We start from the raw sequence: 12,574 nt of genomic DNA, 5'->3' as shown, positions 1-12,574 counted from the left end.
AGATTTAAAAAAACGCAATAGCCATCGAAGACAAAATAAATACCATTAAATATGCGACACTTTGATTGCGAAGAAGGCTCACTTAATCTCTTTCAATAATTCTTCCTATATAACTAAATATGAGCATCCATAGATCTGCCACCCAGTCTTCAGGGGCATAGGATATCATCATCTTTGATGACACCATCCCCAATTATATAGAAACTAGACATGTTGAGGCCCACAGAAGAAACTATGTATGATGCTGAAGCTAATTTATTTGGGTCCAAAGTAAACTCTATTGTAATATAATTTCTTTTAACGGTCAGTTAGCATATCAAAAAGTTAAATTAACTATAAACGCAAAATGATCTTAATACTCTCAAGAAAATAAGAGATTTGTTATGCAGACTTCATGAGTTCACAGAATAATCATGCTACTGAAGAAAGCCAGGAGATGAGATAAGATTATGAGATATCATGTTCAGTATATGCATCTTTGAACATATTGTTTCCAGTTCCGTTGATATGACAAAAAGTACAGCATTCCATGTATGAAATTGGATACAGAAAGACAAAAAGAAAAGGGACGGCTCTGAACATATCCTATTTGTCTTCGATTACACAGACCGGCGGTTTGATATGCAAATCATTCATCACCCATGGCCAGCTCCAGTGCATAATCATCCCTTTCCTGCAGATTAGATAGATCATGGCTCAATTATGACTTTTAAAAATATGCTTCTGAAAAAAATAAGTAATGCTGCAACTATCACAGTAATGGTCATATCTTTATGCATGATATGCAAAAGAATCTCACAAGCAGCTATCTGGAATGACACAAAACTTGTGGCCACGTGAGTAAAATATGATTGACTCTAAACATAATAACACTGATGAAATCAACGGAAGATAAGTTACTCATTCAAAAAGTTAGATTTTCAGATTGTGAGGGAATTTTGAGGTACCACAACCTCAAGATGTTTTGAGCATTTAGCAGCATAAGAAATTTATTGTCCTTTTTTAATCTAGTATCATCTCATATTTTCACATATGAAACACAAAGACTCACAATCGGTCCTCGTGCAAAATATCTTCCAAATTGGAGCCAATATACCTGCAGAAAGTGAAAATATCATGTCATAAGTGGTACACTGGTGTTGGCATAGCATAGTGAGCTGTTCTTAGTTCAAGTATATCTAGGGAATTTCTCTAATTGCTGATTGCCTCTTAAAGTGTACTACCTCATCCTCATCTTGAGTTTCAACTTCAATATCAGAAGATGGGAAGCCAACACATAACAATGCATAACCCTGAAAAGAATGCCAAAACAATTTTGTCTTAATCTTTAAGATGTTTCAATCTTCTGAGACATACTACAGGTGCGGAAAAAAGTTTATAATACCATAAAAAAAGGATAATGAAGAGCATAACCTAATAGAAAAGATCAAAGTTAATGTCCTGCACACTTCAATAACTCTAGCAATGCGGATTATAACAGAGGAAAACTACAGAAAAGGTAATGAAGTTGAAATAGTGAGAATATTAACTAAAATGACATTACCTGGATAGGGCCTTATGTATTAGCATAAGTGTAAATCAGTAAATTCTCGTTTTTAAAATCAACCCCTAAAATCTCAATGTCATGTCAGCTGTCAGGAAACTTGTTTCAATCTTAGGATCAAGTCCAGGTCTTCATATCGCTAGTTATGGATTCCCAACAAGGTGAAAAACCGAAAAATAACCTAGAACAAATTGACTCTTCCGGGAACCAGTAACGCGTAAACCTTAATAAGCAGACGTGTGAGTCTTGCTTTCAATTAGCGAGGAAGGAGTAGTATAGATCCCGAATTACTCAAATCCTTCTTAGAAAAAGATAATACTGATACAGGTAATTACATATCTTCCTTTTTCTTGGAATTTTCATAACTAAAAGTGAAAGATTTGTGGTCCTCTAAAATAATATCCCAATAATACCTGGAGTAATAGACATACAATGGAAAGAGAAAATGAATTGCTTACATATTCTTCTATGGCAAATGTAATAAATGAAGTGAATTTTCTGATTTTCTGGATAAGAAACCAAGATAAAACTTAGAAGACTATACTTTCCTCATAACTTTAAGATTTTACAATGGGGTAGTAGGTAACAACTAACAACTTTTGGGGGGAGCTTTTAATTTTTCAAATGCTCATGCTATTATAATTTTAAGACAACATCCACATTAAAGCTTTAATGTTGCACCTATACTTCTATTTTAAGCAACAAAATATCATCCAAGACACAAGATTGTTAGTGAATTTGGTATGTGAACTTCAAAAATGTCGAAGCCTAATTTCTCTACCTCTTATGAAAGGCTAAACAGGTAATTTGCCACAGGTTTTCTTGCAGTTCTTCATGCACTATGTATTCATCACCTCATACAGTTTCATCCATTGGCCTAAGGTATAACTAAGAGGGTCATGAGTCAAAATGAATCTCAAATAACATTTTTCCTTTTTCTTCCTTAAGCAGCAGCCCATCTATATATTTATGCCCATGTTGATAACGAACACATAATTGAGATAAACTTGGAGCTCAGAATATAGGTCTTTAGGCATAGAATGAGAATGCCAAGAGAGCCTAATTGTTATTATTAAGGACAATCTTCAGAGCAACTAACACAATGAAATAAGTGAAATGAACCTTGGATCTTAGTTCTGCAGATATTCCAAGAGCCTCGGGTTGTCTAATTTGTCCAGATTTAATTCGGACTGCGCAGCTGGTACAGCAACCTGATCAGGAAAAGATAACTGAAAGTAATGCATCTAGTTGTAATTACAGATAAGAGGAAAAAAGATAAGTGGATCAAAACTTAAAGAGATGCAAATTACGAAGCACATACAATTGTATGCATGATGCATCATCTTGTTTTTCCTAGTGCATTAGTAGGAACTTCTGACCCCTTACTAGGTTACATCAAGCAAGGATGAATTTTAGCTAAACAGACACTGAGAGTCACACCTATTTTAAATTGAATTTCTTAGGTAAATTAGAAAAGATTAAGCATAACTGCTTACGATGATAATATACTGATACTATCATGGCATCATGAAGATGGACTTGTTTCTTTAAAGGTGGAACACTTGCTAAATTTCTACGACTAAGCTCTGAGGCAAGCTCCACAACTTGCGAATAATTTGATCTGAGGTATCCATATTGGACAGAATGCAAAAGCAAGAAATGAGTGAAGACAATAGGGAAGGAATGCTCATTGAAAGCAGGCATTGAGCATAAGGAAATCACAGAGCTACTTGTTTAGAAGTGGATGACATCCAAACACGACTCACAGAGGAGTAGTACCATGGCGGCAGGCAAAGGGAAGGGATATGTTCTGGGATTCGGCAGTGTGTAGGATGTATTGATCCTGCGGATCGACAAGCAGAAGCAGTAGTAGGTGAAAGAGAATATGAAAAGGAAATGATTGTGTTACTTCATTGCTATAAATATACATAAATATACCTCAGGTACGACGAATTGATGAACGACTCCACGTTGACGGTCGTGGACAGTGACCCGGTGAACAGGGACTGAGCATAATGTGCCAGTGGGCTGGGTGACCTGCTGCACCTCTGACGACGCATTGACCTCTAAATTCCTCCTGCCGCTTGATTGACGTCCATGACGGCAGAAAGGTGATGCGGGAAAGGAGTGATAGTAGTTGCATATAGGGAGGATTTGGAGGCCCATGGTCATTTTTACACACTGTTTCAATTTTCACAGCTGACAGTCGAATGCTATCCTCTCCTGGCTCTTCAGAATAAAAGGGCAAAAGAAGTAATGCAAGCAGCTACATTAAACCATCTCCGAGCACATAGAAAAGGTAAAGAAACAAATGATTCAATACTTCCTCTAAGAAAAAAATAGAAACAACAGACAGAGAATATCAAGACAGGAGTTTAAGAAAATAGTAAAAGTCAATAAGGCAATAAGAGATATCAACAACAACAACAAAGAAATGAGACAACAGTATATGAGCGACATATATAAACATCCATCAAAGTACTAACAGGTAGATAGGTGCACGCGGAAAATAAACTCATAACAAATGCAATAAAACCCTCGTCTAATAGGAGGTCAACACAGCACCAGACTCTGACTAGTCCACTTGTACATACTACAGACTACTCTAGCTATCTAACAACTCAAATAAATATTGGATCCACATATGGTGATACCAAGACCATAATCACTGCAACACCATTAACTATAATCAACAGATAGCCAACATAAAATCATAATAGTTGAAAATAAAGAGCATGTGGTTGAATATCTGTTGGCTCCAGACTTATAAGGACGTTGGGTGAATGATCCTATCAACATCGTATGCCATGTGTGGCATCCGAGACTCTTTACTACGAAACACAACTTGGGGCCCCTTATCCTAGACCCATTTTTCAGGTACTTGCTGGGTTTACAACCATATATATGTATGTATATATGTATGTGTGTGTGTGTTCATAATAATAACTGTTGTTTGTATGGAATTTAGGGTCTAAATGTAATGCATAATAATAAATGTATTCTAATAAATATACATACATGTACAAAAATTGTAAAAAACAAAAAAGTGTTCAATATCTACAAATTATGTAATTAAACTGCGAAACAAAAAATACAAGTATTATGCATCTGCGAATTACATAATAAAACTATGAAACTCGTAAAATTACAAGTATAAAAGTAACATACATTAACTAAAATTTGTGAATTATGTTTAATAATCACGAACTAGTAATATTCTGGCGGAAGAAGAATTTTTTTAAATTAATATAGAGTATTTCCATGTCTAATCGATTGTTTTATTTGGCGAAAGGAGATGAGAATTTTATATTATTATAAAATACCAGCATGTCTAATCGACTGTAAAAGAAAACTAATAAAATATTTGTACAACTCACTCCCTTATATGTGCTGATGGAAAAGTTTGGAAAGAATATTAATACTAAGCCTACCATGTAAGATAAAACTAAAACGGAAATATAAAAACCAAGTGTGTTTTTCTGTTAAATTCACCCATTAATTAGCAAATATGAAAACAGAATTTAAAACACAAACATAAATACCTGAATATAGAGAAAGAATTGTTTACTGGGTTGGGCTGGTCCAAGCCAAGTGACAGAAGGGAGAGAGGTAATTAGCTGCAAGGAGAAGGGATGGGAGAAAACAGAGGAGGGGAATGGGGAGAGAAAGAGGGAGAGAGGAGCAGGGCAGAGTTAGGATGGTGGCGGCGGGTTCGGTCCGAGGAAAGGAAGAAGAGGAGGGGAAGGAGTAGAAATTAAGAGAAGAGAGTGAGAGAGTGAAAGAAGCGCCGGGAGAGACTCTAGATAAGAGTAGTAGAGGAGAGAGTCTCACCTGTCCTCCGGCGTGGTGGAGACGCACCGCTGGTGACGACGGAGTTTGGATTGGGTTGGTGAGAGAAGCCGAGAGAGAGAGAGAGAGAGACGGCGGGTGTGCGTGTTCGAGAAGACTGATAGAGCGGTGAGCCGGTTTTTCGGGGTTCGCTGGATAGGAGGGGGATAAAGATAATATTATTAATTAAAATGGCATTTGCTAGAGGGGTGTAAACGAGTAGAGCATGAGCGACGCCGTACACCAGCTCAAAAGGGCCATTTGCTGTGGGCCAGGAGCAGCAGGAGCCCATAGGTGATTGTGCCATAGTCCACTTTCTCTTTTGTTTCCAGGAAAATTTGTATGTAAGTTTTATAACGTAATTATAATTTACACCCTATTTTTTATTATTTATAAATTGATAAAAAATATTCTGGATTAGGTTTGAACTAGCACTGAGAATACTCGATTAAGAAGAGATATTTTATTTTTAAAATAACTAAAATGCTCTTAGTATATTTTAGTTGAAGATATTTTATTAATCTTTTTAGTATAATTAACTTAATTCAGATATTTGATTAAATTTAACTACCTAATCTAACGACATGGTATTTTCTGCACATATTCACTAAATTATAAAATTTTATTTATAAATAATGAAAATGTACAGTGTAAATTATAATTTTATTAAAAGATAAGGTTATAGGTAAATTTTCCTTCCTTTGTTTTAATAGCCAAGGCTATAATATGAAAGAATAGGAACAATATTTAGACTTTATAAAAAAAAACAAGGCTTTAAATACATTTTATCTCTTGTACTAATACACAAAATTATTTTATATTTATGTAACTCAAAAAGTCTCAAACTAGTCCCTATATTTACGAATAAAGTAAAACCGTTAATTTTTCTATTTAAAATAACAGGACGTCCAAAGAATCTTAATATCTAATAATATTAACATGAAACTTTTAGATATATCTTCTTTTGTTCTTTCATTTCATGCACGCCAGTACAGTGTAAGTTGAAATCAAGAAATGAACTAATAGGTACTTCACATATGATTTCACATTTATGCCATGTCTCCTTTTTCCTCATGGAGTAATAGGTACCTTATCATTTTTATTTTTTGGGTTTCAGTCTGAATACCTCCACTTTCTGTGTGCAACCATGAATTCAGGATAGCATCAGAGATTTAAAAAAGAAAACTATTGTCAGGTTTGCAACAAGAAGAAACGTCCTTTGTATAATAACAATTTTAGTAACAGATGCTTCATACTTGTAGTACAGTTTCTGGTGCAACTCCTGTTTACAGTACCTTTGTCCATTAATTGTGATGATTCACGTCATAAAACTATAGTTTCTCATGGTTTAATTTAGTAGCTGCACTATTATTGTACTCACTCTGTTCAAGTATACTACTACTAAGTTCATCAGAATTATCTTTTAAAAGGTTGATGATCCTGATTTTGGTGGTGATAATGGAACATTAAACATATCTGATGGATTCATACACTTTATTGATATCTGTCAGCTTTTTAAGACCTGATACATTTGTGCAGAAGGTGTGGTATTCCTTGACAGATAGCTCTATACATAACTCATTCAAAACGATGACCCTCTTATGTCTTTATATAGACATCCAAATCTCATATTCTTCTCCTAGTCAAATTAGAGATCTCTTTTATCTCATAATTTAACTAGAAGATCTCTCGTACCATTTTTTTCATTTAGGAGGCTAAAGACAGATAAATTAGTCTGATCTGTCAGACTGACTCCTAATAAGAAGAAGCATTCCAGCAATGTCAGATCTTCTTTCACTTACATTAGGACTCCCTGTCCAACAATGGTACTCTGTTTGATAGGAGCTCTATGCCTCTATGGCAAGCAAATTGCTGGGCTCACACTTTAAGCTTTTCAATTCAATAAATTCTCATTTTTTTGTATAAGAAACTAAGCAGTATATCTATTATTTTCACATCTCCATCCCACAATGTACGTAATGGAAATACACATCATAGTTTTATTGATCGAACAAGAATAACAATAGATAGAGTATAGAGTCTCCTTATTTGTTACAATACAGAAACGAAAGCACAACTGATATATATATATATATATTTATTTATTATTATTTTTTTTTCCTTTTTCTTTTTTTTTCCTATCTTACGAATTATCATTCACAGAAAGGATATTATCTACGATGATGACATCCCCATTTATTATAGAAGCCAGACAAGTGGAGACTCTCGCCCTTAAGGAGCTAAGTAGGCTGCTGCCAAAGCTAATTTGGGCCCAGGTAAACTCCAATTGCATCAAGAAGTGCACCAGATCGCCCAAAGAAGCCTACAATCTGACCCTCTTCCAGTGGAGCAGAGAAAGGAGTACCCTCTTCTACACCATAGGGTCCATAAGTACTGCTTAAATTGGTGCCAAAAGTAAGCGATCGAACCACATTTATGCTCGCGAAATCACCGTAGTAGCCTGATATTGATGTAAGAAACTCCCCTTCTTGCAGAGTTATCTGTGAAAAACAAGCAACGAGGTCGAAGAAATACAACAAAATTATTTATATAGTCCAAATTTCAAGAACAAAACATATGCGGAGGAACGGAAGAGTAGAGCTAGCAAAATTAAGATGGCAGTTGATATATACCTCATCGAGCTCTCCTCCATCGCCACCAAACTGAGGAGTCCATTCAACATATCCATCTCTCTCGTACAAGATCTGGATGGCATCAATGGCAGCTCCATGGCGTACTCTGACAGCCAGCAGCCTCGTGGCTGCTCCCATATCGAACGGCTCCCCTCCATCACCACCCCACTTTCCCACCTTGATGACTCCGGCCTGCATGCATGGATAATTAAGGTTTGAGATATCATCAAAACAAGATGGATAACTACTGGGAAAAGTATCGATTTAAGTATATATGCTGGCATATTATTCACCATATCTTCTGACACTCGCTGCTGTTTACGTAATGGAACGGACGGGTGCATGGTGGGGTATTTATATGAACCGAGACGAATAGCAGATCCGACTTATTCTTGCTTGCTGACAAGTTTCTGAGCTGGAAAACTTACTTTGCCTTTCAACACGTTAATCAAAGTGGAATGGAAAACATCGCGAGTCAATCATCCTACCTTAGTAGTGTTTTGGTTGCCAACGCCTCCACCAAAGTATTCATCTTGTAATGAGATAAATATCAGGATGAAGAAAGAAGAGAGCGCCCAAAGTTTAACACACAGTTTTTCCAAGAGAAAACTTGTCTCACGTACATGATGAGAGATCACTAAAACGTGTTTTGGGTGCATATACTTCTCCGCCTAACTTACGTGATGCATATCCAAGCTGACACATGGATTAATCTCACCTACTTATGCCTAGTCAGCATATATACAAAGTATCATTGTCGTACGTGCTTATCTTGAATCGATTTATTATCATATTGAAGTGCATGCTGCCGTGCGAGTAAGCTCTATCTTGGACTATTATTACATGCTTATCTTGAATTGGTTCCCTTTTTTCCCTCTCAAAATTGGATAGTGTTAAGACTACTGGACAAAACTCTTATTTTAAAATAAGTATCTTTATATTTTATATTAGTATAGTAAGTAAATAATCACTCTATTGTAATTCTGGTTTACTAATTCTTACTCCTCTTTCTATGTCCTTTTCTTATCTAATATTTTATATTTACTGATTACTATTTTATTCTTAAAAAGACATCATTTTAAACAACTATTATTTAAATTATTTTCTCTTTTTTGCTCTGTCTCTTCTCACTCTTCTCATTCATTGTGTTTTATATTTTAGTTATTTGTCAAAATATCTATACTTTTCATGTCAAATGAAGCGTAATAATTGCATTACTATACTAGCTTATATCTAAACACCATAATTTTTATAGTTTATACTAAAATAACCTCTTTTATACAAATATACAAAGGGCCTTCATGCCTTGAGCTACCACTTGCAGAGTTACTTTTGGCTCGACTTTAGTCAGCTTAATGACATTTGCTTTTACAAAACAGAGGAGTACTCTCACACTGCAGTAAACAAATTTAATGTGATGCTTGACTGGGTGTTACAAAACAGAGGAGTACTCTCACACTGCAGTAAACAAATTTAATGTGATGCCTGACTGAGTATTTGATTTTATGCCTCAATGCCGAGGTTACTTCATTGGAAATGTTAGTCCCGGTAGAATGGACTTCCGTTGGTTTAGCTTGGGCAACTGCATTGCTATTATATCATCCTTGGCAATGCCAGATCAATCTGCAGCAATTATGGATCTTTTGAAAGCACGATGGATAAAGCTGATTAGTGAGATGCCTTCAAAGATTTGCTATCCAGCCATAGAAAGTCATGAATGGCAAATAATTACTGGGTGTGACCAAAGAACACTAGATGAAGCTACCACAATGAGGAATCATGACTAGGTGAGAGCTTCAGAATAAGTAAGTGAGGTAAATAATTAGATTAAAATTGTTTTTGACTTAAAAATATTTAGTTCAAAATAAGTGCGGTAGAGGTATTCATCCAATAGTGTAGATGATATATGATAGAAAAATCTATATATTCCAACAATTCAGATGCTTCCTTAACTAAAGACTAAGCCAGTTAAGAATTCACGAATCTCATTGTCTATGAGAGAAAAATGGTCAGAAGTTGTAAGCTCATTGTCTTAGTTTCTTTCGAGCAGCCAAAACTGAAAATTGCTGAAATTTCCTGAGTTAAGAATCAGTGGACATGAGTGATGTCATTGAGATCCAGAAAATAAGGGTTCTGGTAGAAAGAGTCGCAATATCATATTGTGCACGAAATTGATCGATTCAATGGAGGCCATATCATCTGTTTGTCTTCCTCTAGCATTATCATTCCTACAAGAGATGGATCATCTAGCATCATCTTGGCAACCAGGTAGCCAGCAATTGACCAGGTCTGGAATCTATGGGCATGCTTTCCGATGTATCTCCCTAGCTTTCCGTCATAATATTCTGGCCAGTTATCTTTCAGCAATCGGCTCTCTGCAAGCTCAATAGCACGCTTTGCTATATGAGGGCGCCCCGTCTTGATGCATGCAGCGGTGAGCAACCAAAGAAGTACTATAAAAGCACAACAGATAAAATGGATGAATATATACATATACAAAATGGCACATATGACAGATATGAAAATGTAATTACATAAAAGGAGGATGTCTATCTTCTGAAGTTTCAAATAAGATACTAAACACGTGATGTCTATATGCAGTCATATATTAGCTCATAGAAACAATCTGGAAAACCTACATAAGCTGTAAAATTACAGAACTAACATGAAGACTGACTTCTGGTAACTATGAGAATATTAGTACATCAAAGCACCACAAAGTATAACTGAGAATCCACAACAAGCAGCAGTAATTAATATTACGTACAACAAACAAAATTGATACCATCTTTTCAATACCAAACATTTGCGTGAAAAATTCAGTGACAAATTATATCAAACATTGCATCAGAATTTGGTCATGATGATTAAGAGTGTGTCAGCGCCATGAAGCAAAGGATCAATGGATGTGAAAAATACTTCTCAGGAAGTAGCTGACTGCTAAAAAATTGGAAACCTTAAATGTGGAGGTATACTACTGACTCAACAGTGGTTATTGCCTTTAAACTCCAACACGATCTGAAATGTGTCTGATGCCAAGATAAAATAGAAACTGTTGAACATCTAATTACTCGCTGTAGGATGGTTTCTAGAAAATGGAAAAGTAACTCGTACATATTCATTCCAGCAAGGATGCCTAGACTAAGGAACACTATGACTTAACTCTAGAATTTTGATTGCTGTTTAATCAGGATATCAGACCTCTCCTTTCAGTACTTTACAGGTCTGTATGCATAGACCATGACCAGTTTACAGGCCTGTATGAATACCTCTACTGCACTTATTTAAAAATTATATATTTGCAAGTCAGAAAGAATTAATCTAATTCTTTATCTCAGTTACTTATTCTGAAGCTCTCACCTGGCCACGATCCTCCATTGTGGTAACTCCATCTAGTATTCTTTGGATCACACCCAGTAACTATTTGCCATTCATGACTTTCTATGGCCGGATAGCAAACTTTTAGAGGCATCTCACCAATCAGCTCTGTCCATCGTGCTTCCAAGAGATCCATAATTGCTGCAGATTGATCTGGCGTTGCCAAGGATGATATAATGGCAATGCAGTTACCCAAACTAAACCAACGGAAGTCCATTCTAGCAGGACTAACATTTCCAATGAAGTAACCTCCACATTGAGGCATAAAATCAAATACCCAGTCTGGAAGAGAGTCTGGCATCACATTAAATTTGTTTACTGCAGTGTGAGAGTACTCCTCTGTTTTATAGCGGTAAATGTCATTAAGCTGACTGAAGTCGAGCCAAAAGTAACTCCGCAAGTGGTAGCTCAAGGCATGAAGGCGCTTTGTTATCCGCTCCATAAATTCCTTTCCCTCATTGTCATGCTTTAGTAAAACTAAAGCACATCTTAGAGCCATAAAAAATAAAGCTTGTATTTCAATCGGGTAACCATAGATACCCTGCAGAGCTAAAGTTAGATAACTAAAGGAAATTTCTCTAATGAGAGCCTTTAAGCTTCACAAAATAGTTAATGAAGAATTTTACTTTCCCACAAGCCAACAAATAAGATACAATTATAGCTTTATAACAGTTTCAGTGAACAATATGCAGATATTTTTCATCTTTGTTTACAAGAACTAAACTATATTACATGGTAAGGAAAGAACCATTGAACAATTAACTTACCCATTATGCATTGAGAAAGATTAGGTGAGTTCTAGAGAAGTAAAAGGTTTTCAAAGTTACTTGAACAATGGAATATAACATAAATCTCTATGACCTTTTAATCGAAGTACTTTGCTTACCTATATAGGTGCTCTTAGTTTCACTGATTTTTCCCTTGATTGTTAATATTGCTAGTTTCCATAAGATAAATGTCTTTGTCCCTTAACTTTTGCATCACTCTGATTACTTCATTGTTATAATTAATTTTTCATGACATGCAGAAGGAAAAAAAACTAACTAATGGTATGAGACAAAATACTTTGAAGGCTTGAAACTAGCAAAATTCTAATTCAAACTTAAATAAAATCAGGCAGATATCTTCTGAAAATTAAGTCTAGCTAAAAGCATGCCTACTGGGAACTATTGTAGTAAGAGAAGTTCTTGAT

The 12,574-nt window shown here is 35.6% G+C and overlaps 3 protein-coding genes and 1 pseudogene across 7 annotated transcripts; 1 reads left to right on the top strand and 3 right to left on the bottom strand.

Annotated features, from left to right (window-relative positions):
* Positions 1–420: 420 nt before the first annotated feature.
* Positions 421–5,592, bottom strand: LOC140783797 (ferredoxin C 2, chloroplastic). Of its 5 annotated transcripts, none has more exons than XM_073130860.1 (8): positions 5,375–5,549; positions 5,086–5,160; positions 3,482–3,772; positions 3,310–3,386; positions 2,666–2,754; positions 1,224–1,292; positions 1,052–1,096; positions 421–673 (listed from the first exon to the last, which is right to left on the bottom strand). In XM_073130860.1, exons 3-8 carry the CDS (start codon positions 3,601–3,603, stop codon positions 629–631), a joined length of 447 nt encoding a protein of 148 aa, XP_072986961.1. In that variant the 5' UTR covers positions 3,604–3,772; positions 5,086–5,160; positions 5,375–5,549; the 3' UTR covers positions 421–628. The 5 variants fall into 5 exon arrangements, with proteins under 5 accessions (XP_072986961.1, XP_072986959.1, XP_072986958.1 ...); XM_073130858.1 differs by having other exon boundaries at positions 3,323–3,386; positions 5,375–5,548; XM_073130857.1 differs by lacking the exon at positions 5,086–5,160 and having other exon boundaries at positions 3,323–3,386; positions 5,375–5,592.
* On the top strand, positions 5,241–9,787 carry LOC140783549 (probable alkaline/neutral invertase F; annotated as a pseudogene).
* On the bottom strand, positions 7,255–8,507 carry LOC140783798 (protein GOS9-like). The gene is made up of 3 exons (XM_073130862.1): positions 8,298–8,507; positions 8,005–8,196; positions 7,255–7,872 (listed from the first exon to the last, which is right to left on the bottom strand). Exons 1-3 carry the CDS (start codon positions 8,346–8,348, stop codon positions 7,633–7,635), a joined length of 483 nt encoding a protein of 160 aa, XP_072986963.1. The 5' UTR covers positions 8,349–8,507; the 3' UTR covers positions 7,255–7,632.
* A 231-nt stretch (positions 9,788–10,018) lies between the features above and the next one.
* LOC140783795 (probable alkaline/neutral invertase F) lies at positions 10,019–12,008 on the bottom strand. The gene is made up of 2 exons (XM_073130855.1): positions 11,365–12,008; positions 10,019–10,457 (listed from the first exon to the last, which is right to left on the bottom strand). The coding sequence occupies exons 1-2, from the start codon at positions 11,879–11,881 to the stop codon at positions 10,159–10,161; spliced, it is 816 nt and encodes a 271-aa protein (XP_072986956.1). The 5' UTR covers positions 11,882–12,008; the 3' UTR covers positions 10,019–10,158.
* Between the last annotated feature and the right edge of the window lie 566 nt (positions 12,009–12,574).

The sequence above is a fragment of the Typha latifolia genome, chromosome 3, assembly GCF_019914945.1.
Source record: "Typha latifolia isolate L0001 chromosome 3, TyphaL0001v2, whole genome shotgun sequence".
Lineage (NCBI taxonomy): Eukaryota > Viridiplantae > Streptophyta > Magnoliopsida > Poales > Typhaceae > Typha > Typha latifolia.
Note: the sequence above shows the minus strand (reverse complement) of the source record. Positions and strands in the feature narration are given on the sequence as shown.

What these genes read in the sequence shown, in the direction of transcription:
- LOC140783797 (XM_073130857.1), bottom strand. Translation starts at nt 3,715, where the DNA reads ATGACCATGGGCCTCCAAATCCTCCCTATATGCAACTACTATCACTCC. An exon ending in ATCAATTCGTCGTACCTGAG is followed by an intron (nt 3,387 to 3,481) that starts GTATATTTATGT and finishes GTCGATCCGCAG; the next exon opens with GATCAATACATCCTACACAC. An exon ending in ATTTTGCACGAGGACCGATT is followed by an intron (nt 674 to 1,051) that starts GTGAGTCTTTGT and finishes TCTAATCTGCAG; the next exon opens with GAAAGGGATGATTATGCACT.
- LOC140783798 (XM_073130862.1), bottom strand. Translation starts at nt 8,348, where the DNA reads ATGCACCCGTCCGTTCCATTACGTAAACAGCAGCGAGTGTCAGAAGAT. An exon ending in AGCGAGTGTCAGAAGATATG is followed by an intron (nt 8,197 to 8,297) that starts GTGAATAATATG and finishes CCATGCATGCAG; the next exon opens with GCCGGAGTCATCAAGGTGGG. An exon ending in ATGGAGGAGAGCTCGATGAG is followed by an intron (nt 7,873 to 8,004) that starts GTATATATCAAC and finishes TGTTTTTCACAG; the next exon opens with ATAACTCTGCAAGAAGGGGA.
- LOC140783795 (XM_073130855.1), bottom strand. Translation starts at nt 11,881, where the DNA reads ATGGCTCTAAGATGTGCTTTAGTTTTACTAAAGCATGACAATGAGGGA. An exon ending in CAATGGAGGATCGTGGCCAG is followed by an intron (nt 10,458 to 11,364) that starts GTGAGAGCTTCA and finishes GTGCTTTTATAG; the next exon opens with TACTTCTTTGGTTGCTCACC.